The 25,684-nt window shown below is 34.7% G+C and overlaps 3 protein-coding genes and 1 pseudogene across 4 annotated transcripts; 3 read left to right on the top strand and 1 right to left on the bottom strand.

The window, feature by feature from the left end:
* The first annotated feature begins 1,140 nt into the window (after positions 1-1,140).
* LOC116132029 (shikimate O-hydroxycinnamoyltransferase-like) lies at positions 1,141-6,423 on the top strand. Its single transcript, XM_031417710.1, has 3 exons — positions 1,141-1,262; positions 1,962-2,396; positions 5,384-6,423. Exons 2-3 carry the CDS (start codon positions 1,989-1,991, stop codon positions 6,266-6,268), a joined length of 1,293 nt encoding a protein of 430 aa, XP_031273570.1. The 5' UTR covers positions 1,141-1,262; positions 1,962-1,988; the 3' UTR covers positions 6,269-6,423.
* A 3,753-nt stretch (positions 6,424-10,176) lies between these two features.
* On the bottom strand, positions 10,177-10,954 carry LOC116132047. The gene is made up of 2 exons (XM_031417724.1): positions 10,713-10,954; positions 10,177-10,620 (listed from the first exon to the last, which is right to left on the bottom strand). Exons 1-2 carry the CDS (start codon positions 10,849-10,851, stop codon positions 10,361-10,363), a joined length of 399 nt encoding a protein of 132 aa, XP_031273584.1. The 5' UTR covers positions 10,852-10,954; the 3' UTR covers positions 10,177-10,360.
* A 369-nt stretch (positions 10,955-11,323) lies between these two features.
* LOC116132035 lies at positions 11,324-16,195 on the top strand (annotated as a pseudogene).
* A 2,928-nt stretch (positions 16,196-19,123) lies between these two features.
* On the top strand, positions 19,124-24,359 carry LOC116132253 (shikimate O-hydroxycinnamoyltransferase-like). Of its 2 annotated transcripts, XM_031417908.1 has the most exons (3): positions 19,124-19,228; positions 19,918-20,352; positions 23,320-24,359. In XM_031417908.1, exons 2-3 carry the CDS (start codon positions 19,945-19,947, stop codon positions 24,202-24,204), a joined length of 1,293 nt encoding a protein of 430 aa, XP_031273768.1. In that variant the 5' UTR covers positions 19,124-19,228; positions 19,918-19,944; the 3' UTR covers positions 24,205-24,359. The 2 variants fall into 2 exon arrangements, with proteins under 2 accessions (XP_031273768.1, XP_031273776.1); XM_031417916.1 differs by lacking the exon at positions 19,124-19,228 and having other exon boundaries at positions 19,846-20,352.
* Positions 24,360-25,684: the final 1,325 nt, after the last annotated feature.

Here is a 25,684-nt window from a genome sequence, read left to right on the forward strand (position 1 = left end):
AGAACACAAGAGAAGACAAAGTAAATGATGAAAGAGTTTAAAAAGTTTACACCTCAGGTTTCCTCGAGTAACAATTTGCCCCTCAGATATCAGAAATAACGATTTACTCCGTATTCTCATTGTTCCATTGAGATTTTAGTGCTACATATTTAAAATAATTTATCCCAAAACTCTCATTCTAAATGATGGTTAATCCTTGACACGTATATAAAGTGGTGATTTGGTGAATGATATGATAATGCTAAATAAGATTTGACATTATATGAGATGTGAATTTTGGGATATATTTTATGACAAATAGGATTAATCATACATTGTACACTAGTTTCGTTAACTTAAATACCGAAATCCTAATAGAAGATTGATGATAAGGGGTAAATTATGAGTAAACGGCTTTTTCCCACCCAAGATTTGCTTTAATGACCTTTCCCATCTAAAATGTTTCAAAATATCACTTTCCTATCCGATGTTTATATTTCGCTAATACCCAAAATACAGTTTACTTTCTTAGTCGGCGTTAGGTGAGTTATTAGGATCCAAGGTGAGAGGGTTATTATAAAGTGGAGGCCAGTAGATCAAATGGTGATGACCGATTGAATATTCGCTATTAAAATTAGCTGAAAATCAGACAAGAATAGGAAACCCTAATTTTGTAATGGTTGACAATCGACAAGAAATCAGATGCCAGTATGAGAAAGGTTTTGTAGAGAGGAGATTGAAAATTCAAATGATGGTAACAAAAAGAACTTTTACAACTGGAATTGGTCGATATTGGCTTGGATAGTGACGGAATATTAACTTTGGGAAGAAAAGTGTAATTAAGGCAAACCTTGGGTGGGAGAAAGTTGTTTACTCGATAAATTATTTAGATACATTGCGGGAATATTGTTGTTTGAGGAAACCTCAGGGAAAATAAAGTTAACCTGATGATGAGGTTGATCGAGTAGACTCTAGACTGTAGAGAGATTACTTTTGTTGGGTGAAACATAGCAAAATAATGAGTGTGGGTTGGCAAAGATAAAGGAGTATTGGGGGTGTGCGTACGTGGCAGTTGGTTTATGGTCAGCTTTAGTAGGCGGTGGTAGGTGAATGACAGAACACAACACTTATTATTTAGTTCTCTTCTGTAACTTCATTTTTTGGAAGAAGAAGAAGACAAGTTTTGTTTTAAACGCTCTTCTTCTTCTTCTTCTTTCTGTGTACTACTAACATTTCATTCATTCATCCATCCATTCTTCTGTTTCTTCTTCTTCTTTGTTCAGGTAATTCAATTTCTTTCTTCCTCTTCATCTTCTTCTGTTTTCTGATTCTTTGTTTGATTTGTTTTCTTTCTCCAAATCATGTTTAAACCGTGAAAGATAGAACGAAACTACTTTGTTCTGATGTTCATTGTTTGTTCACTGAGTTCGAGGAATTCAACATTCTTCAGGGAAACTGAGAAATTTTTTACTCTGTTCACTTCACCTAGAATATAGCTGCAACGTACCTACCGTTACGGGACCCACATACCAGACTACCAAAATCAACATCAACATTTCCCATGCTTATTTTTTAATTTTTTAATTAAAAAAAAAATAATATATTCGGGGGCGGATTCATCGTGTAATGGATTCTGGGAGTGGAATCAGAGTTTTGTTAGAAGGGCCAATTTGTGAAATACTAAACATTTGGGGCTAAAAATTCTTAGCGTGAAATTATACAATTTGCTCATGGCGGACTCGCTAATTGAATGAATCAAATCCTCGAATTTTAATAAACATTAAAATATGTTGATATTTTATTTATTAATTTTTGTCTATTCTAGTGATACTGTCTTAGTGTCTTGCGTATATTTGTCAAAGAGACGGATGCTGTGTACTACTCACAAGAAACTTGACTTTATTTCAGTAGATGTTAGACTCTTCTTCAACTTTCCTTTACATTTATAAGCTAACTCGAACTTTTCAATTTCGATTTCTCAGCCCGGCGACGGCCCGCAATTTTTTAAAATGATAATCACCGTGAAGGAGTCGACGATGGTCCCGCCGTCGGCGGAGACTCCGAGGATATCGCTGTGGAACTCCAACGTGGACCTGGTGGTTCCCCGATTTCACACTCCCAGCGTGTACTTCTATCGGCCCACCGGGGCCCAAAATTTCTTTGATGGTAAGGTCCTCAAGGAGGCTCTCGGCAAGGCCCTGGTGCCGTTCCACCCCATGGCTGGACGGTTAAAGCGTGACGAAGATGGGAGGATTGAGATTGATTGTAATGCTGAAGGCGTCTTGTTTGTTGAGGCCGAAACCCCTTCTGTTGTTGATGATTTTGGTGACTTTGCGCCCACTTTGGAGCTCAAGCAGCTCATTCCGACGGTGGATTACTCCGGCGGGATCTCTACGTATCCCCTATTGGTGTTACAGGTACTTTTAAAATTCTTTTCCTTTCCTTATATCAATTTACCATCAAGGTTACTTTCTTGGATTTGTTTACTGTGCTACGGTGCCGGGTCGTTGTCGCAATGATTTATTAAGTTATAAATATAGCAAATGTTACAAGACTTTACGTTTTACCTAAACATTGACTTTTGGGGTGGGGCATACTGTGTTACTGGTGTGCTATTGTTACCGGATTGGTAATTTGGGATTGTTAGGTAACGTTACTGGGTTTGGCAATATAGCCATCCCTTAGGAGTTATTTAAGTTCGAAGTGTCGTATTGAATGTTATTGTTGTGAGATTGCGGGTTATAATTAAGGCTAGAAAAAACTTGTCACGGTAAGGTTGTCCCCTATTATGATGGTTGCTGTTTTCTGATAGTGATTGTTTCTGGTCCTTCAGACGTTTGTTTGGTTATTTGAGTATCTAATTTTCGCGACTAATACTACATATACAGACTGATATGGCTATTTTGCATGTTTAACACATCATCAACATTAATTATTTAATTTATTAATAATTAAAAATCACCCAATTACATTTAAACACATCAGTTTGTATGAATGAGTTTATATGAAGAGTTTGTATATGTAGTATTATTCTAATGGAAGTCTATGGTGATCAGATGCTTTATATATGAGTAATACTACATATACAACATTTTTATACAACATTTTTATACAACATTTCTCATACAATATTATATGGTAAAATATGATTAACTGATTTTAAAATAAAATTAAACTTTCACTCAATCATCTTTTGTCATATAATGTTGTATGAAAATATTGTATGGGTAGTATTATTCTTTATATATTATGACTTACTCAATTATTTTGACGTTTCTTGCATTTAATAGGGCTATTAAAACGGGCTAAAATTTGGTGTGTCTTAGGCGGTTGGTAGTTATGAGCTGGATGGATGGAGAAAAGACTTTTGATAAGATATCTTAGGAGAAGATATTTGAAGTAATAGAATGTGAAACAAGAAATATAGTGTGTTTGATATTACTCCAACTAATTCCAGTTTTAATTAGCTTACTTGAATAGAAACCACATTTTAATGAACTTAATTGATATGTTGTGATGGATTAGTGGCGGAAAAGTTTGGGATAATAAGATATCTTGAGCAGGGGAATTATTTTCCATAACATGAAAAGCTCTTTCAAATCGTCAAATGCTTTTAAATGCATTTTTTAGTATTTGTTATGATTATAATAGCAAATGTGAACTTCATATATACCTGATTTACTGTGGAATGGAGAAGTTCTACGAGTTTATTTAAAAGCAGGAAAATAACAGTTATTTATGTAAAAGGCTTTCAAATACTTTTTGATGTTATATACAGGCTTGCAGTTCATAGTACCGGTTCTTACGATTCAAGTAGTCACTGCCATTTCGTATATACCCGTTTATGTTATAGGAAGTCGTAGTTTTAAGTATTGAACAATTTGCCATGAAATGAAATAGAGCAAGTCTTTTTCCAAATAGGTTAGAGACCAATCCTGTTCTTTCTATTGGTGGATGCATAACATTTTCCTATAATGGGGGTTAAGGTGTAATAACAAATAGGTTAAAATGTCACATCAACATAATGAATGTAGAAACTGAGGTTGATGCTTATATTGATGTTCTTGTGGTAATTGAGGTGGTGCATCTTTCATATTTTTTCAACACATTCATATTGAGAGCTCTTCTTTTTGTGACTATAATTTCATAACTTTCAAGCAACCGTGTCGTTGTACAATTTAATGATACTGCATTTCAAACAATTATAATTTAATGATTTTGCTTTAGGAAGGTAGAGACAAATGAATTGCACAGGCACCTTGTTATTGATCTTGATGATTGCACACCACCTATTGCTTTCCTAACACATGCCCACATAAATGAAATTGGTACTATCACCATGAAGCGATGATGTCACCTAACATACGTTTATCTTAAGCATCTAACCAACTTGGTCCCTAATTGCTTCTGTCACCGAAAATGATAATTCTTCCTGTCCCCCCTAAGGAGAAAAAAATTGATAATTTCTTCCTGTCGACAATTTTTTTGCTTTTTTTGATATGAAACAAGCTTATGCATCTTCAAACAACTTTTACCTCACCATTCACCAAGGTAAGAAAAAGACCTGTTATCAAAGTGTTCTTTTTCCTATATATAGGCCCTGAAATCTGAAACTTAGGTGAGCCTGAGGAAATAAAGGAGGGAGTTTAATACGCAGGTCACTCAACATTTAAGGAATCTAAGGACTTCTTTTTTCTTCATACTTAATTGAGAGGGAGTTTGGGCGAACTTTGTATAGTTTATTTATTTTGGCACAGGGAAGGGAATATTATCTTTTACATATTTTGCCACTGTCTAGTTTTGGATTTTTGATCTCTTTCTGGATTTCTAGTCCATTGAGGTACCTACCTCATATCTTGTTTATTATACTTTAACAGCGTCTTATAAAATTTTATAAAAATAAAAATAAAGACTGTAAAGCATTAGCTACAATAACAAAGAAGACGAACCTGGGAAGACACAGGATTGAAATTAATACTTGCAAAACTTATCACTAAACATGGTTTTTTTGGTGAGTTCGTTTGTCATGTCTTTATGGTCTGTGAACTGTGGATTATACATACAAGTTGCTCTTAAGGCAATAATGAAAGCATGAGTTTGGATTCTGGTTTCTCTGATTTTACTTTTTGTTATCTAGGCATAACTAAGACTTATAATATATATGTCTGGGTTGAGATTTTCTCATTGAACATTGAGAATGTTTTCAAGTTTATAAAAATCTTTCAGTGGTTTTTACATGCCAATTTCGCTTAGGTTATAGCTGAAACCCATTTGGGGACACACTACCAAAATTGAACTAAAACGCTTAACGAGTAATTGTACACCAACCAAATTCAAATCACTACAGTCAATTTGAGCCATTGGAACTCTAGCTCACCAACCAAGGCATTTTCATTTTCTGCAGGTCACTCACTTCAAATGTGGTGGAGTTTCACTTGGTGTTGGTATGCAACACCATGCAGCAGATGGATTTTCTGGTCTCCACTTTGTGAACACATGGTCAGACATTGCTCGCGGTCTTGATGTTACCATCCCACCGTTCATCGACCGAACTTTGCTCCGGGCCCGGGATCCGCCTCAACCTACTTTCCAACACATTGAATACCAGGCACCTCCTGTCTTGAAAACTCCTCTGCCATCAGTTTCTGAGCCTACAGCTGTCTCCATTTTCAAATTGACACGGGACCAGCTCAACATCCTCAAAGCCAAGGCCAAAGAAGATGGTAACACTATCAACTATAGCTCATATGAGATGCTGGCGGGTCATGTGTGGAGATCTGCATGCAAGGCACGTGGACTATCTGATGATCAAGAGAGTAAATTGTACATAGCAACAGACGGACGTGCTAGATTAATCCCCCCCCTTCCTCCTGGTTACTTTGGAAATGTGATATTTACGGCCACACCAATAGCAGTAGCAGGTGATCTCCAGTCAAAGCCTACATGGTATGCTGCAGGTCGTATTCATGATGCATTGGTTCGAATGGACAATGACTATTTAAGGTCAGCCCTTGATTACCTAGAGCTTCAGCCTGATTTATCAGCATTAGTTCGTGGTGCCCATACATTTAGGTGTCCAAATCTTGGGATTACTAGTTGGGTTAGACTGCCAATACATGATGCGGATTTTGGGTGGGGTCGACCCATATTTATGGGGCCCGGTGGGATTGCATACGAGGGTTTATCATTTATCTTGCCAAGCCCTACAAACGATGGGAGCTTATCAGTTGCCATCTCTCTACAATCTGAACACATGAAACTATTTCAGAAGTTCTTTTATGATATTTAAAAAACACCACTGTAGAAACTTTTTGGAATTAATTCAAACTAGACAATTTCGCACAAACCATTTTTTCTTTGGTGGTGATTTTTTTTATCATGTATTGACAAACCTTGCTTGGTTTAAAATATAACAAGTGCAAACTTGATTTGGTGCATTCTATATGTCAATTCACTTTTATGGACTTTAGAGAATTTGTAGTGCTAGTTTGATTTAATGATGCTGATTTTGTCAGATAGTGTTGACTTAGGTTAGGTTGCTAATTTCTAGCTTGGAATTTCTCAACAGTTCTAAGGCAACATATTGATGTAACTTTGAAGCACCTTGTGTGTAATTAATTCATGGGCATATGAAGTTAATAAAATTGGGAGTTGGTGGTTTAGCTTTTTCTTTATTAATAATGCTATTATAGAAATAGTAGAGGACATTGAGTTGACTCACCTTCTTGAAGACTTCTGCAATTAATTTGATTTCTCATGGATGAGCTGCCTACTTACCTGTGGACCTATTTGTTAAGGACACCATTATCTTTTACTGTCGCTAGTGTGGTGGTCCTGAGGTTTAGCTATTAGAAGCTTTGATCAGTCATGTATCAGATGAAGATGGGGGATAAAAGAATCTATCATATTTCCTCACTGGCACTTATTATGAACCCTCTTAAATAAGACTTGATGAGACTTATTTGCTGAATTAGGAGTAGAACAAGTAACTGCTATGAAGGCAAAAATAGCTCATATCCATAATGTTTTGTAGTTTAATTAGGTGGTGGTAGGATTATTGGTTCTACTTAAACAGGTTAATAGTACTAGGTACCTGGCGGCTGGCTAAAGCAAAATCTACCCCGCAATCTGCACCGCCAACCTTCCAATTAGATCAACCATCCAATGATCTCATTGGACGTTTGTCGGTGCATCCGCTGTATGGTAATGGTAGACAATCTACCGTCAGGACTTTAACCCAAAAGAAATCTAGGTTTGTTTTTGACATTAATAAAAAGGGGTGGTTAAGACTTAAGATCTAATCCATCCTCATCTTATCCATAAAAGTTGAAAGAGCAAATCACACATTATCCTGGTTGGCTCATGAAACAAATTCCCAAAAACAATTGAAAGTTGATAAAAAGTTGCTAAAGCTATTGGAAGTGAAGACATGAAGCACCAAAACAACTATAGAAGCTGCCAAGCTTATGATATATACATGAGTTCTGATATTTAGCTCTGACCTTTCTTAATAGTTCTTATTTGTTAATTTTGATATATTTAATCTTGAAAAAAAGTAATTATTATAAGAGTAAACGACTTTTTCCCAAACCAATGTTTTCCTTAATAACACTTTCCTACCCAAGAAGTTTCAAAATACTACTTTCTCACCCAAAGTTAATATTCTATTAATATCCAAAGCTGATTTCAACGACGAAAATTCTTTCTATCACCACAACTTGAACCTCTAGTCTGCTCTCTATAAAACCTCTCTCACTTCGGCACCTGATTTTTCGTCAATTGTCGACCATTTCAAAGCTAAGGTTTCCTTTTTTTAGTTGATTTCTAGCAGCAAATATTCAATCGATCACTGCTATTCGATCCATCGGCCTCTACTCTACAAAACTCCTCTTACCTTGGCTTCTAGTAAATCGTTGAACCCCGGCTGAGAAAGTGAAGTGTATTTTGGGTATTAACAGAATATAAACTTTGGGTAAGAAAGTGATATTTTGAAACTTTTTGGAGGAAACGTGTCATTAAGGCAAACCTAAAAGAGTCGTTTACTCCTTCATAAAGGACATTATTTTGACAAATTTTATTAATGCTCCTAATAATTAATTACACTAACTTTAATTTCTTACTTAGACGACATTAATTCCATGTTGAATTTCAAATATGTAATTAATGAGTTTTATATTCTTGACATTTCGGGCCTATCTTCATATTTTTATTTTTTTGAAGAATCTCAAAATCCTCTTTACATATACTAAGAATTTACTTTGAAATCTTAATATACATAAGATTAAAAATTGAAAATAATATTTTTAGGTTTGAAAATTTTGTACTTTTATAATAAAAAAATGCATATTTTCTATTTATTGATTTATTAGAGATTCAATTTTTTTTTTTAATTCAAGTTATATTCATTTTTTCAATCACTTGGTAAATTTATTGGTAGTTATCCTGATAGAAATGTAGGTAGTTATTTCTAAAATGGGGCCAATAGAGACATGATCGTAAATATGGACTTCATGACAGAGGCCCAAAAGAGGGATTATTGTATTAATAAATGGGCTAAAAAGGAATGAAATCGGAACTTTGTTAAAAGGGTTAGTCTGTTCGATACTAATTCATTTAAAGAGCCCAAAGTAGCTATTATTAATTTATTATGCAAGTAAAGCAGAAAGGCTTTTCCAAAATCATTTTATTTTATTTTTTTAAAGTTAATCTTACTGTATTTCCAACACGGGCGAACCAGTCACTGGTGTATTGCAGAGTCGCTGACCCGGGCTACTGCCTGGATCATATATATATATATATATATTTTTTAATTATTATATTAAATTGACTGAGTTTTTTGTTGATCCTAAAGTTTTTATCTTTACCATATCAGTCCAATTTCAAGAAAGCCACCTAAAGAATTGTTTTAAAGAACAATATAATAATCTTTATATAGTTAAAAGGCCACTTATTACAAGAAAATAAAAACAATTTATTTTATATACATATTTATAGTTCATCACTCCCTAACATTAAAGAAAAAATATTCTATTTTATCAGTCTTGAATAAAGAAAAATCATAATCTCTACATATTAGAATTTAGAAGACAACCACTATTTACATATTATCCCCTAAAGTATGATTATTTTCAATTAATGAAATGTTTTTGAACCATCAATATTCATCCAATATATCTATATTTTGAAAATACTTTCAGCCCTACCCAAACTAAATTCCTGGTTCCGCCCTTGCCAACACCAACACAAACTCAAAATTATTCGCTACTTTGGTACAAAAATATGCTGATTGTCATAAATCACATGATATGACTCCTAGTGATAAATTTGAATGCACCAAATTAACTTATAAATTTTAGAGAAGTGGAAAAGAAGAAAAATGTAAGGAAAAATTAATAAAATAACTTACAATTGAAAAACATAAATTCCAATTTCATTGTACTTATATAATTTTGATCAAACTTTTTCAATTGTATAAATTTCATCCTCATTATTTGAAAATATAATTAGGGATTAAGATTGAGAGAGAAAACAAAATTTTTAGATACGTATAACTTTCTTATATCTTATTTAATAATTTTAAAAGGGACAAAATTGTAATTAAAAATTTAATAATAATTGGGGTCTAAAGAGATCAAATGTAGGGAGGCCAAGAGCATCATTCTTTAAAAAAAAAAAAAAAAAAAAAATTTAAAAGAAACTGATTAAAAAAAAAATGTTTTCATGTGAATAGTCTTTTTTAATAATCTTTTATTTGAAATTGTAAAAAACCAAAGAAATTCAATGAAAGGTCAATCTAAAATAACAAATACTCTTTAATTAGGTCTTGGTCCTTTTAAGATTTGTAGCCCACAGTGTATTCTCATTCCTTTCGTTTTTAGCTTTGGTCATGCTATTAAGGCCGGGCCAAATTGTTAACCCGAAGTTCTTGCTTTTGACTTATGAAGCAACGGGTTATCACAACTCAATTTTATAAACTTTTTTTCACCGATGTGTTAACGTGTCAATTTGCAATTAGTCCGTTTATAATTGGATAGATGGGACACGTAATTAGAAAAACGAGACTCATTACAAATTATCACGTCAAGATTTTAAGAGAAAGTTTATAAAATTGGATTATAAATATAATATTGTCCATGAGTTATAAGCGATAAAAACGTAATTGTGGATGACGCATAATTTAAATTGAGAGAGTAGCCTTAAAACACTATTTAATAAAATAATAAGAATTTATCACAAACCTTGCTCACATTATAACATGATGGCTTTCCATGAATGAAAAGGAGAGATGCTCATGAAACAAATAAAATCCCAGAAACTATTGATAGATAGGCAGGCCTTCTTAGTGTTGGCCTGTTGGTTGATAAGAGTTGCTTATTGAAGGTTAAAACACCCCAAGCAGCAATATTACTAAGAAAGCTGCCAAGCTTATGTTTATCACAACAGTAGACATGAAACAAATAGTTGATGATAGTGAAGCTGGACTTCTATTTTTGCGTGGATGATGAGCCGGATTTCCACCGCCATAGGTTCCCTTTCCTTTCTGTCCCTTTCTTTCATTAATAATATCATGATTTCCCTCTAATCCTCTTCTTTCGCTTTCTGCATATAATCCAATTGAGATATTTGCAGCTGCATGTCTCACTGTCGAAAAACCGATGAATCATTAACCACTCTGGAGAAATTTTTTTTAGCTCTCTCTATACAAAAACTATATAAAAAAGAAGATTGCATACCATGAAGCTGTCCTCCAAATTTTGGTTCCGTAAGATTGAAATCTTCAACTTTTGATGTGGGAAAGCCTTCAAACCCCAAACATGTTAAACAAAGAGTACACAATATAAATAAGAACCATGCGAGAAACCTTACCTCCATTTACAGTCTTTGGATCTTTTATTTATTTTTCTAATTTTCTTTGGTTATGGAAACTTTTAGGGGATGATTGGAGAGGTTTTTAGGGTATGGTTGAGCTGTTCTAACAAGCCTGTGAGATGTTATATTATATGGGGTTCAGGTTTCCTGTAGAGAGTGAATGGAAATGATATGAAATATGCTGTTCTTTTCAGATGGAATCAAAATGAGTGACTCATACAGGTTACCAGGGTGTTCTAGTAAACATCAAGATAGTGTAAAAGGAACTTTCGGTTTATTTTAATAGTATAAATATATTATGAACAGAAAAGACGGTCCAAATTGCAGTAGCTTAAAGATAGCATTTTGTTAGATTATTATTCATGTGTCTCAGGTGCTGTAATTTTCACTGTAGCAGTGATTGACTTCAAAATCTGAACTTCTGAAGCTTGCGATGTACCCACTGGACTTAAAAAGTTTGTGCAGGAGTCTTGTTGTTGAGGCCGAAACCCCTTCTGTTGTTGATGATTTTGGTGACTTTGCGCCCACTTTGGAGCTCAAGCAGCTCATTCCGACGGTGGATTACTCCGGCGGGATCTCTACGTATCCCCTATTGGTGTTACAGGTACTTTTAAATTTTTTCCTTTCCTTATATCAATTTACCATCAAGGTTACTTCTTGGATTTGTTTACTGTGCTACGGTGCCGGGTCGTTGTCGCAATGATTATTAAGGTATAAATATAGCAAATGTTACTAGACTTTACGTTTTACCTAAACATTGACTTTTGGGGTGGGGCATAGTGTGTTACTGGTGTGCTATTGTTGCCGGATTGGTAATTTGGATTGTTAGGTAACGTTACTGGGTTTGGCAATATAGCCATCCCTTAGGAGTCATGTAAGTTCTAAGTGTGATATTGAATGTTATTGTTGTAAGATTGCGGGTGATAATTAAGGCTGGAAAAAACTTGTCACGGTAAGGTTGTCCCCTACTATGATGGTTGCTGTTTTCTGATAGTGATTGTTTCTGGTTCTTCAGACGTTTGTTTGGTTATTTGAGGATCTGATTTTCCCGAGTTATACTACATATACAAACTTTATACAAACTCATTCATGGGTGGCTATTTGCATGTTTGACACATCATATCTTTAATTATTTAATTTATCACTAATTCAAAATCATCCAATTACATTTAAACATGTCAGTTTGTATGGATGAGTTTTGATATGTAGTATTATTTTTAATGAAAGTTGTGGTGATCATTGTTTATATATGAGTAATACTACATATACAAAGTTTCTCATACAACATTGTGGTAAATATGATTGACTGATTTTAAATTAAAATTAAGTTTTCACCTAATCATCTTTTGTCACTAAATTGTATAAAAATATTGTATGTGTAGTTTATTCTTTATAGTTATGGCTTACTCAATTATTTTGATGTTTCTTGCATTTAATAGGGCTATTAAAGGGCTAAAATTTGGTGCGTCTTAGGTGGTTGGTAGTTATGAGCTGGATGGATGGAGAAAAGACTTTGGACAGATATCTTAGGATAGAATATTTGAAGTAATAGAATGTGAAACAAGAATATAGTGTGTTTGATATTACTCCAACTAATTCCAGTTTTAATTAGCTTACTTGAATAGAAACCACATTTTAATGAGCTTAGTTGATGTTTGTGATGGATTAGTGGCGGAAAAGTTTGGGATAATAAGATATCTTGAGCAGGGGAATTATTTTCCATAATATGAAAAGCTCTTTCAAATCGTCAAATGCTTTTAAGTGCCTTTTTTAGTATTTGTTATGATTATAATAGCAAATGCGAACTTCATATATACTTGATTTACTGTGGAATGGAGAAGTTCTACGAGTTTATTTAAAAGCAGGAAAATAACAGTTATTTATGAAAAGGCTTTCGAATACTTTTTGAGTGATATACAGGCTTGCAGTTCATAGTACCGGTTCTTACGATTCAAGTAGTCACTGAATTTCATATATACCCGTCTATGTTATAGGAAGTCGTAGTTTTAAGTATTGAACAATTTGCCATGAAATGAAATAGAGCAAGTCTTTTTCCAAATAGGTTAGAGACCAATCCTGTTCTTTCTATTGGTGGATGCATAACATTTCCTCTAATGGGGGTTAAGGTGATAACAAATAGGTTAAAATGTCACATCAACAAATGAATGTAGAAACTGGGTTGATGCTTATATTAGTGTTCTTGTGTGTTGAGATGGTGCATCTTTCATATTTTTTCAACACATTCATATTGAGAGCTCTTCTTATTGTGACTATACTTTCATAACTTTCAAGCAACCGTGTCGTTGTACAATTTAATGATACTGCATTTCAAAATTATAATTTAATGATTTTGCTTTAGGAAGGTAGAGACAATGAATTGCACAGGCACCTTGTTATTGATCTTGATGATTGCACACCACCTATTGCTTTCCTAACACATGCCCACATAAATGAAATTGGTACTATCACCATGAAGCGATGATGTCACCTAACATACGTTTATCTTAAGCATCTAACCAACTTGGTCCCTAATTGCTTCTGTCACCGAAAATGATAATTCTTCCTGTCCCCCCTAAGGAGAAAAAAATTGATAATTTCTTCCTGTCGACATTTTTTTGCTTTTTTTGATATGAAACAAGCTTATGCATCTTCAAACAACTTTTACCTCACCATTCACCAAGGTAAGAAAAGACCTGTTATCAAAGTGTTTTTTTCCTATATATAGGCCCTGAATCTGAAACTTAGGCGAGCCTGAGGAAATAAAGGAGGGAGTTTAATACGCAGGTCACTCAACATTTAAGGAATCTAAGGACTTTTTTTTCTTCATACTTAATTGAGAGGGAGTTTGGGCGAACTTTGTATAGTTTATTTATTTTGGCACAGGGAAGGGAATATTATCTTTTACATATTTTGCCACTGTCTAGTTTTGGATTTTTGATCTCTTTCTGGATTTCTAGTCCATTTAGGTACCTACTCATATCTTGTTTATTATACTTTAACAGCGTCTTATAAAATTTTATAAAAATAAAAATAAAGACTGTAAAGCATTAGCTACATAACAAAGAAGACGAACCTGGGAAGACACAGGATTGAAATAATACTTGCAAACTTATCACTAAACATGGTTTTTTTGGTGAGTTCGTTTGTCATGTCTTTATGGTCTGTGAACTGTGGATTATACATACAAGTTGCTCTTAAGGCAATAATGAAAGCATGAGTTTGGATTCTGGTTTCTCTGATTTTACTTTTTGTTATCTAGGCATAACTAAGACTTATAATATATATGTCTGGGTTGAGATTTTCTCATTGGAACATTGAGAATGATTTCAAGTTTATAAAAATCTTTCAGTGGTTTTTACATGCCAATTTCGCTTAGGTTATAGCTGAAACCCATTTGGGGACACACTACCAAATTGAACTAAAACGCTTAACGAGTAATTGTACACCAACCAAATTCAAATCACTACAGTCAATTTGAGCCATGGAACTCTAGCTCACCAACCAAGGCATTTTCATTTTCTGCAGGTCACTCACTTCAAATGTGGTGGAGTTTCACTTGGTGTGGTATGCAACACCATGCAGCAGATGGATTTTCTGGTCTCCACTTTGTGACACAGGTCAGACATGTCGCGGTCTTGATGTTACCATCCCACCGTTCATCGACCGAACTTTGCTCCGGGCCCGGGATCCGCCTCAACCTACTTTCCAACACATTGAATACCAGCCACCTCCTGTCTTGAAAATCCTCTGCCATCAGTTTCTGAGCCTACAGCTGTATCCATTTTCAAATTGACACGGGACCAGCTCAACATCCTCAAAGCCAAGCCAAAGAGATGGTAACACTATCAACTATAGCTCATATGAGATGCTGGGGTCATGTGTGGAGATCTGCATGCAAGGCACGTGGACTATCTGATGATCAAGAGAGTAAATTGTACATAGCAACAGACGGACGTGCTAGATTAATCCCCCCCTTCCTCCTGGTTACTTTGGAAATGTGATATTTACAGCCACACCAATAGCAGTAGCAGGTGATCTCCAGTCAAAGCCTACAGGTATGCTGCAGGTCGTATTCATGATGCATTGGTTCGAATGGACAATGACTATTTAAGGTCGCCCTTGATTACCTAGAGCTTCAGCCTGATTTATCAGCATTAGTTCGTGGTGCCCATACATTTAGGTGTCCAAATCTTGGGATTACTAGTTGGGTTAGACTGCCAATACATGATGCGGATTTTGGGTGGGGTCGACCCATATTTATGGGGCCCGGTGGGATTGCATACGAGGGTTTATCATTTATCTTGCCAAGCCCTACAAACGATGGGAGCTTATCAGTTGCCATCTCTCTACAATCTGAACACATGAAACTATTTCAGAAGTTCTTTATGATATGTAAAAAACACCACTGTAGAAACTTTTTGGAATTAATTCAAACTAGACAATTTCGCACAAACCATTTTTTCTTTGGTGGTGATTTTTTTTATCATGTATTGACAAACCTTGCTTGGTTTAAAATATAACAAGTGCAAACTTGATTTGGTGCATTCTATATGTCAATTCACTTTTATGGACTTTAGAGAATTTGTAGTGCTAGTTTGATTTAATATGCTGATTTTGTCAGATAGTGTTGACTTAGGTTAGGTTGCTAATTTCTAGCTTGGAATTTCTCAACAGTTCTAAGGCAAAGTATTGATGTAACTTTGAAGCACCTTGTGTGTAATTAATTCATGGCACATGAAGTCAATAAAATTGGAGTTGGTGGTTTAGCTTTTCTTATTATAATGCATTATAGAAATAGTAGAGGACATTGAGTTGACTCACCTTCTTGAAGACTTCTGCAATTAATTAGCTGCCTACTTACCTGTGGACCTATTTGTTGAGGGCACCATTATCTTTAATGTCGCTAGTGTGGTGGTCCTGAGGTTTAGCTATTAGAGGCTTTGATCTGTCATGTATCAGATGAAGATGGGGATAAAAGAATCTATCATGTTTCCTCACTGGCACTTATTATGACCCTCTTAAATAAGACTTGATGAGACTTATTTGCTGAATTAGGAGTAGAACAAGTAACTGCTATGAAGGCAAAATAGCTCATATCCATAATGTTTTGTAGTTTAATTAGGTGGTGGTAGGATTATTGGTTCTACTTAAACAGGTTAATAGTACTAGGTACCTGGCGGCTGGCTAAAGCAAAATCTACCCCCAATCTGCACCGCTACCTTCCAATTAGATCAACCATCCAATGATCTCATTGGACGTTTGTCGGTGCATCCGCTGTATGGTAATGGTAGCAATCTACCGTCAGGACTTTAACCCAAAGAAATCTAGGTTTGTTTTTGACATATAAAAAGGGTGGTTAAGACTTAAGATCTAATCATCCTCATCTTATCCATAAAAGTTGAAAGAGCAAATCACACATTATCCTGGTTGGCTCATGAAACAAATTCCAAAACAATTGAAAGTTGATAAAAGTTGCTAAAGCTTGGAAGTGAAGACATGAAGCACCAAACAACTATAGAAGCTGCCAAGCTTATGTATATACATGAGTTCTGATTTTAGCTCTGACCTTCTTAATAGTTCTTATTTGTTAATTTTGATATATTTAATCTTGAAAAAAAGTAATTATTATAAGAGTAAACGACTTTTTCCCAAACCAATGTTTCCTTAATAACACTTTCCTACCCAAGAAAGTTTCAAAATACTACTTTCTCACCAAAGTTAATATTCTATTATATCCAAAGCTGATTTCAACGACGAAAATTCTTTCTATCACCACAACTTGAACCTCTAGTCTGCTCTCTATAAAACTCTCTCACTTCGGCACCTGATTTTTCGTCAATTGTCGACCATTTCAAAGCTAAGGTTTCCTTTTTTTAGTTGATTTCTAGCAGCAAATATTCAATCGATCACTGCTATTCGATCCATCGGCCTCTACTCTACAAAATCCTCTTACCTTGGCTTCTAGTAAATCGTTGAACCCGGCTTGAGAAAGTGAAGTGTATTTTGGGTATTAAGAATATAACTTTGGTAAGAAGTGATATTTTGAAACTTTTTGGAGGAAACGTGTCATTAAGGCAAACCTAAAGAGTCGTTACTCCTTCATAAAGGACATTATTTTGACAAATTTTATAATGCTCCTAATAATTAATTACACTAACTTTAATTTCTTACTTAGACGACATTAATTCCATGTTGAATTTCAAATATGTAATAATGAGTTTTATATTCTTGACATTTCGGGCCTATCTTCATATTTTTATTTTTTTGAAGAATCTCAAAATCCTCTTTACATATACTAAGAATTTACTTTGAAATCTTAATATACATAAGATTAAAAATTGAAATAATATTTTTAGGTTTGAAAATTTTGTACTTTATAATAAAAAAATGCATATTTTCTATTTATTGATTTATTAGAGATTCAATTTTTTTTTAATTCAAGTTATATTCTTTTTTCAATCACTTGGTAAATTTATTGGTAGTTATCCTGATAGAAATGTAGGTAGTATTTCTAAAATGGGGCCAATAGAGACATGATCGTAAAATGGACTTCATGACAGAGGCCCAAAAGAGGGATTATTGTATTAATAAATGGCTAAAAAGAATGAATCGGAACTTTGTTAAAAGGGTTAGTCTGTTCGATACTAATTCATTTAAAGAGCCCAAACTTATTAAATTTATTATGCAAGTAAGAAAGGCTTTTCCAAATCATTTTATTTTATTTTTTTTTAAAGTTAATCTTACTGTATTTCCAACACGGGCGAACCAGTCCATGTGGTATTGCAGAGTCGCTGACCGGGCTACTGCCTGGATCATATATATATATATATATATTTTTTAATTATTATATTAAAAGTGACGAGTTGGAAATCTAAAAATGAAAATAAAAATAAGTTGGTACATAGCAGTAATAACAAGTTAAGAAGAGTGAGAAATATAATACAAATACAAAAATAGAGTGGATTGAATACAAAACTAAAGAAGGATTAATTTCAATAACGAACAAAAAAAATGGAATTCAAAATTAGATTAAGTAAAAAAGTGAACATATATCAAATTGGTTATCTTAATCTAACTTAATTAAAACGTTAAATAGAATAATTCAAAAGTAAGAACACAAGAGAAGACAAAGTAAATGATGAAAGAGTTTAAAAAGTTTACACCTCAGGTTTCCTCGACTAACAATTTGCCCCTCAGATATCAGAAATAACGATTTACTCTGTATTCTCATTGTTCCATTGAGATTTTAGTGCTACATATTTAAAATAATTTATCCCAAAATTCTCATTCTAAATGATGTTTAATCCTTGACACGTAAATAAAGTGGTGATTTGGTGAATGATATGATAATGCTAAATGAGATTTGACATTATATGAGATGTAAATTTTGGGATATATTTTATGATACGTAGGATTGATCATACATTTTACACTAGTTTCGTTAACTTAAATACCGAAATCCTAATAGAAGATTGACGATAAGGGGTAAATTATGAGTAAAGGACTTTTTCCCACCCAAGATTTGCTTTAATGCCTTTCCCACCCAAAATATTTCAAAATATCACTTTCCCACCCCAACTTTTATATTTCATTAATATCCAAAATACACTTCACTTTCTCAATCTGTGTTAGACGAGTTACCATGATCTAGGATGAGAGAGTTTTTATAAAGTGGAGGCCGATAGATCAAATAGTGGTGACCGATTGAATATCTCTATTAGAGAATTGGACAAGAACAGGAAACCCTAGTTTTGTAGTGGTCGTCAATCGACGAGAAATTAGATGCCAGTTTGAGAGAAGTTTTTATAGAGAGGAGACTGGAGGTTTAAATGGTGGTAAATAAGAGAATTTTTACTACCCAAATTGGTTGGAATTGGTTTTGGGTAGTGACAGAATATTAACTTTAGGTGGGAAAGTGGTGTTTTGAAAATTTTTTAGTTGGGAAAGTGTTATTAAGGCAAACCTTGGGTGGGAAAAGTTTGTTTACTCGATAAATTATTTAGATACATTGGGGGGGAATTGTTATTTGAGGAAACCTCAGGGGAAAATAAAGCTAACCTGATGATGAGGTTGATTGAGTAGAGAGATTACTTTTGTTGGGTGAAACATAGCAAAATAATGAGTGTGGGTGGCAAGGGAATAGGAGTTTTGGGGGTGCTTACGTGGCAGTTGGTTTATGGTCAGCTTTAGTGGGCGGTGGTAGGTGAATGACAGAACACAACACTTATTATTTAGTTCTCTTCTGTAACTTCATTTTTTGGAAGAAGAAGAAGACAAGTTTTGTTTTAAACGCTCTTCTTCTTCTTCTTCTTTCTGTGTACTACTAACATTTCATTCATTCATCCATCCATTCTTCTGTTTCTTCTTCTTCTTTGTTCAGGTAATTCAATTTCTTTCTTCCTCTTCATCTTCTTCTGTTTTCTGATTCTTTGTTTGATTTGTTTTCTTTCTCCAAATCATGTTTAAATCCTGAAAGATAGAACGAAACTACTTTGTTCTGATGTTCATTGTTTGTTCGCCGAGTTCGAGGAATTCAACATTCTTCAGCGAAACTGATAAATTCTTTCCTCTGTTCACTTCACCTAGAATCTAGCTGCAACGTACCAACCGCTTTGGGACCCACATACCACACTACCAAAATCAACATCAACATTTCCCATGCTTATTTTTTGTTTTTTTATTTAAAAAAAAATTAATATATCCGGGGGCGGATTCATCCTGTAGTGGATTCTGGGAGTGGAATCAGAGTTTTGTTAGAAGGGCCAATTTGTGAAATACTAAACATTTGGGGTTAAGTGAAAATTATACAATTTGCTCATGGCGGACTCGCTAATTGAATGAATCAAATCCTCGAATTTTAATAAACATTAAAATATGTTGATATTTTATTTATTAATTTTTGTCTATTCTAGTGATACTGTCTTAGTGTCTTGCGTATATTTGTCAAAGAGACGGATGCTGTGTACTACTCACAAGAAACTTGACTTTATTTCAGTAGATGTTAGACTCTTCTTCAACTTTCCTTTACATTTATAAGCTAACTCGAACTTTTCAATTTCGATTTCTCAGCCCGGCGACGGCCCGTAATTTTTTAAAATGATAATCACCGTGAAGGAGTCAACGATGGTCCCGCCGTCGGCGGAGACTCCGAGGATATCGCTGTGGAACTCCAACGTGGACCTGGTGGTTCCCCGATTTCACACTCCCAGCGTGTACTTCTATCGGCCCACCGGGGCCCAAAATTTCTTTGATGGTAAGGTCCTCAAGGAGGCTCTCGGCAAGGCCCTGGTGCCGTTCCACCCCATGGCTGGACGGTTAAAGCGTGACGAAGATGGGAGGATTGAGATTGATTGTAATGCTGAAGGCGTCTTGTTTGTTGAGGCCGAAACCCCTTCTGTTGTTGATGATTTTGGTGACTTTGCGCCCACTTTGGAGCTCAAGCAGCTCATTCCGACGGTGGATTACTCCGGCGGGATCTCTACGTATCCCCTATTGGTGTTACAGGTACTTTTAAAATTCTTTTCCTTTCCTTATATCAATTTACCATCAAGGTTACTTTCTTGGATTTGTTTACTGTGCTACGGTGCCGGGTCGTTGTCGCAATGATTTATTAAGGTATAAATATAGCAAATGTTACTAGACTTTACGTTTTACCTAAACATTGACTTTTGGGGTGGGGCATAGTGTGTTACTGGTGTGCTATTGTTGCCGGATTGGTAATTTGGGATTGTTAGGTAACGTTACTGGGTTTGGCAATATAGCCATCCCTTAGGAGTCATGTAAGTTCTAAGTGTGATATTGAATGTTATTGTTGTAAGATTGCGGGTGATAATTAAGGCTGGAAAAAACTTGTCACGGTAAGGTTGTCCCCTACTATGATGGTTGCTGTTTTCTGATAGTGATTGTTTCTGGTTCTTCAGACGTTTGTTTGGTTATTTGAGGATCTGATTTTCCCGAGTTATACTACATATACAAACTTTTCATACAAACTCATTCATGAGGTGGCTATTTTGCATGTTTGACACATCATCTACTTTAATTATTTAATTTATCACTAATTCAAAATCATCCAATTACATTTAAACATGTCAGTTTGTATGGATGAGTTTGTATATGTAGTATTATTTTAATGAAAGTATGTGGTGATCATATGCTTTATATATGAGTAATACTACATATACAAAGTTTCTCATACAACATTATGTGGTAAATATGATTGACTGATTTTAAATTAAAATTAAGTTTTCACCTAATCATCTTTTGTCACATAATATTGTATAAAAATATTGTATGTGTAGTATTATTCTTTATATGTTATGGCTTACTCAATTATTTTGATGTTTCTTGCATTTAATAGGGCTATTAAAAGGGGCTAAAATTTGGTGCGTCTTAGGTGGTTGGTAGTTATGAGCTGGATGGATGGAGAAAAGACTTTGGACAAGATATCTTAGGATAAGATATTTGAAGTAATAGAATGTGAAACAAGAAATATAGTGTGTTTGATATTACTCCAACTAATTCCAGTTTTAATTAGCTTACTTGAATAGAAACCACATTTTAATGAGCTTAGTTGATGTGTTGTGATGGATTAGTGGCGGAAAAGTTTGGGATAATAAGATATCTTGAGCAGGGGAATTATTTTCCATAATATGAAAAGCTCTTTCAAATCGTCAAATGCTTTTAAGTGCCTTTTTTAGTATTTGTTATGATTATAATAGCAAATGCGAACTTCATATATACTTGATTTACTGTGGAATGGAGAAGTTCTACGAGTTTATTTAAAAGCAGGAAAATAACAGTTATTTATGTAAAAGGCTTTCAAATACTTTTTGATGTTATATACAGGCTTGCAGTTCATAGTACCGGTTCTTACGATTCAAGTAGTCACTGCCATTTCGTATATACCCGTTTATGTTATAGGAAGTCGTAGTTTTAAGTATTGAACAATTTGCCATGAAATGAAATAGAGCAAGTCTTTTTCCAAATAGGTTAGAGACCAATCCTGTTCTTTCTATTGGTGGATGCATAACATTTTCCTATAATGGGGGTTAAGGTGTAATAACAAATAGGTTAAAATGTCACATCAACATAATGAATGTAGAAACTGAGGTTGATGCTTATATTGATGTTCTTGTGGTAATTGAGGTGGTGCATCTTTCATATTTTTTCAACACATTCATATTGAGAGCTCTTCTTTTTGTGACTATAATTTCATAACTTTCAAGCAACCGTGTCGTTGTACAATTTAATGATACTGCATTTCAAACAATTATAATTTAATGATTTTGCTTTAGGAAGGTAGAGACAAATGAATTGCACAGGCACCTTGTTATTGATCTTGATGATTGCACACCACCTATTGCTTTCCTAACACATGCCCACATAAATGAAATTGGTACTATCACCATGAAGCGATGATGTCACCTAACATACGTTTATCTTAAGCATCTAACCAACTTGGTCCCTAATTGCTTCTGTCACCGAAAATGATAATTCTTCCTGTCCCCCCTAAGGAGAAAAAAATTGATAATTTCTTCCTGTCGACAATTTTTTTGCTTTTTTTGATATGAAACAAGCTTATGCATCTTCAAACAACTTTTACCTCACCATTCACCAAGGTAAGAAAAAGACCTGTTATCAAAGTGTTCTTTTTCCTATATATAGGCCCTGAAATCTGAAACTTAGGTGAGCCTGAGGAAATAAAGGAGGGAGTTTAATACGCAGGTCACTCAACATTTAAGGAATCTAAGGACTTCTTTTTTCTTCATACTTAATTGAGAGGGAGTTTGGGCGAACTTTGTATAGTTTATTTATTTTGGCACAGGGAAGGGAATATTATCTTTTACATATTTTGCCACTGTCTAGTTTTGGATTTTTGATCTCTTTCTGGATTTCTAGTCCATTGAGGTACCTACCTCATATCTTGTTTATTATACTTTAACAGCGTCTTATAAAATTTTATAAAAATAAAAATAAAGACTGTAAAGCATTAGCTACAATAACAAAGAAGACGAACCTGGGAAGACACAGGATTGAAATTAATACTTGCAAAACTTATCACTAAACATGGTTTTTTTGGTGAGTTCGTTTGTCATGTCTTTATGGTCTGTGAACTGTGGATTATACATACAAGTTGCTCTTAAGGCAATAATGAAAGCATGAGTTTGGATTCTGGTTTCTCTGATTTTACTTTTTGTTATCTAGGCATAACTAAGACTTATAATATATATGTCTGGGTTGAGATTTTCTCATTGAACATTGAGAATGTTTTCAAGTTTATAAAAATCTTTCAGTGGTTTTTACATGCCAATTTCGCTTAGGTTATAGCTGAAACCCATTTGGGGACACACTACCAAAATTGAACTAAAACGCTTAACGAGTAATTGTACACCAACCAAATTCAAATCACTACAGTCAATTTGAGCCATTGGAACTCTAGCTCACCAACCAAGGCATTTTCATTTTCTGCAGGTCACTCACTTCAAATGTGGTGGAGTTTCACTTGGTGTTGGTATGCAACACCATGCAGCAGATGGATTTTCTGGTCTCCACTTTGTGAACACATGGTCAGACATTGCTCGCGGTCTTGATGTTACCATCCCACCGTTCATCGACCGAACTTTGCTCCGGGCCCGGGATCCGCCTCAACCTACTTTCCAACACATTGAATACCAGGCACCTCCTGTCTTGAAAACTCCTCTGCCATCAGTTTCTGAGCCTACAGCTGTCTCCATTTTCAAATTGACACGGGACCAGCTCAACATCCTCAAAGCCAAGGCCAAAGAAGATGGTAACACTATCAACTATAGCTCATATGAGATGCTGGCGGGTCATGTGTGGAGATCTGCATGCAAGGCACGTGGACTATCTGATGATCAAGAGAGTAAATTGTACATAGCAACAGACGGACGTGCTAGATTAATCCCCCCCCTTCCTCCTGGTTACTTTGGAAATGTGATATTTACGGCCACACCAATAGCAGTAGCAGGTGATCTCCAGTCAAAGCCTACATGGTATGCTGCAGGTCGTATTCATGATGCATTGGTTCGAATGGACAATGACTATTTAAGGTCAGCCCTTGATTACCTAGAGCTTCAGCCTGATTTATCAGCATTAGTTCGTGGTGCCCATACATTTAGGTGTCCAAATCTTGGGATTACTAGTTGGGTTAGACTGCCAATACATGATGCGGATTTTGGGTGGGGTCGACCCATATTTATGGGGCCCGGTGGGATTGCATACGAGGGTTTATCATTTATCTTGCCAAGCCCTACAAACGATGGGAGCTTATCAGTTGCCATCTCTCTACAATCTGAACACATGAAACTATTTCAGAAGTTCTTTTATGATATTTAAAAAACACCACTGTAGAAACTTTTTGGAATTAATTCAAACTAGACAATTTCGCACAAACCATTTTTTCTTTGGTGGTGATTTTTTTTATCATGTATTGACAAACCTTGCTTGGTTTAAAATATAACAAGTGCAAACTTGATTTGGTGCATTCTATATGTCAATTCACTTTTATGGACTTTAGAGAATTTGTAGTGCTAGTTTGATTTAATAATGCTGATTTTGTCAGATAGTGTTGACTTAGGTTAGGTTGCTAATTTCTAGCTTGGAATTTCTCAACAGTTCTAAGGCAAAGTATTGATGTAACTTTGAAGCACCTTGTGTGTAATTAATTCATGGGCACATGAAGTCAATAAAATTGGGAGTTGGTGGTTTAGCTTTTTCTTTATTAATAATGCTATTATAGAAATAGTAGAGGACATTGAGTTGACTCACCTTCTTGAAGACTTCTGCAATTAATTGATTTTCTCATGGATGAGCTGCCTACTTACCTGTGGACCTATTTGTTAGGACACCATTATCTTTTACTGTCGCTAGTGTGGTGGTCCGAGGTTTAGCTATTAGAAGCTTTGATCAGTCATGATCAGATGAAGATGGGGATAAAAGAATCTATCATATTTCCTCACTGGCACTTATTATGAACCCTCTTAAATAAGACTTGATGAGACTTATTTGCTGAATTAGGATAGAACAAGTAACGTGCTATGAAGGCAAAAATAGCTCATATCCATAAGGTTTTTGTTTAATTAGGTGGTGGTAGGATTATTGGTTCTACTTAAACAGCTATAGTACTAGGTACCTGGCGGCTGGCTAAAGCAAAATCTACCCCGCAATCTGCAACCGCCAACCTTCCAATTAGATCAACCATCCATGATCTCATTGGACGTTTGTCGGTGTATGGTAATGGTAGACATCTACCGTCAGACTTAACCCAAAAGAAATCTAGGTTTGTTTTTGACATTAATAAAAAGGGTGGTTAAGACTTAAGATCTAATCCATCCTCATCTTTTTTCATAAAAGTTAAAGAGCAAATCACACATTATCCTGGTTGGCTCATGAAACAAATTCCCAAAAACAATTGAAAGTTGATAAAAGTTGCTAAAGCTGTTGAAGTGAAGACTGAAGCACCAAAACAACTATAAGAGCTGCCAAGCTTAGATATTACATGAGTTCTGAATTTAGCTCTGACCTTTCTTAATAGTTCCTATTGTAATTTTGATATATTTAATCTTGAATAAAAGTAATTATATAAGAGTAAACCTTTTTCCCAACCCAATGTTTGCCTTAATGACCTTTCCCTACAATAAATTTCAAAATACCACTTTCTTACCCAAACTTAATATTCTATTAATATCCAAAGTTGATTTCAACGGCAAAAATTCTCTCTATCACCATAATTTGAACCTCTAGTCTGCTCTCTACAAAACTTTTCTCATCTTGGCATCTGATTTTTCGTCAATTGTTGATCATTTCAAAGCTAAGG

Source organism: Pistacia vera, unplaced genomic scaffold (assembly GCF_008641045.1).
Source record: "Pistacia vera cultivar Batoury unplaced genomic scaffold, PisVer_v2 Contig1071, whole genome shotgun sequence".
NCBI lineage: Eukaryota > Viridiplantae > Streptophyta > Magnoliopsida > Sapindales > Anacardiaceae > Pistacia > Pistacia vera.

What these genes read in the sequence shown, in the direction of transcription:
- LOC116132253 (XM_031417908.1), top strand. Translation starts at nt 19,945, where the DNA reads ATGATAATCACCGTGAAGGAGTCAACGATGGTCCCGCCGTCGGCGGAG. An exon ending in ATCCCCTATTGGTGTTACAG is followed by an intron (nt 20,353 to 23,319) that starts GTACTTTTAAAA and finishes CATTTTCTGCAG; the next exon opens with GTCACTCACTTCAAATGTGG.
- LOC116132029 (XM_031417710.1), top strand. Translation starts at nt 1,989, where the DNA reads ATGATAATCACCGTGAAGGAGTCGACGATGGTCCCGCCGTCGGCGGAG. An exon ending in ATCCCCTATTGGTGTTACAG is followed by an intron (nt 2,397 to 5,383) that starts GTACTTTTAAAA and finishes CATTTTCTGCAG; the next exon opens with GTCACTCACTTCAAATGTGG.
- LOC116132047 (XM_031417724.1), bottom strand. Translation starts at nt 10,851, where the DNA reads ATGGAGGTAAGGTTTCTCGCATGGTTCTTATTTATATTGTGTACTCTT. An exon ending in ATTTGGAGGACAGCTTCATG is followed by an intron (nt 10,621 to 10,712) that starts GTATGCAATCTT and finishes GTTTTTCGACAG; the next exon opens with TGAGACATGCAGCTGCAAAT.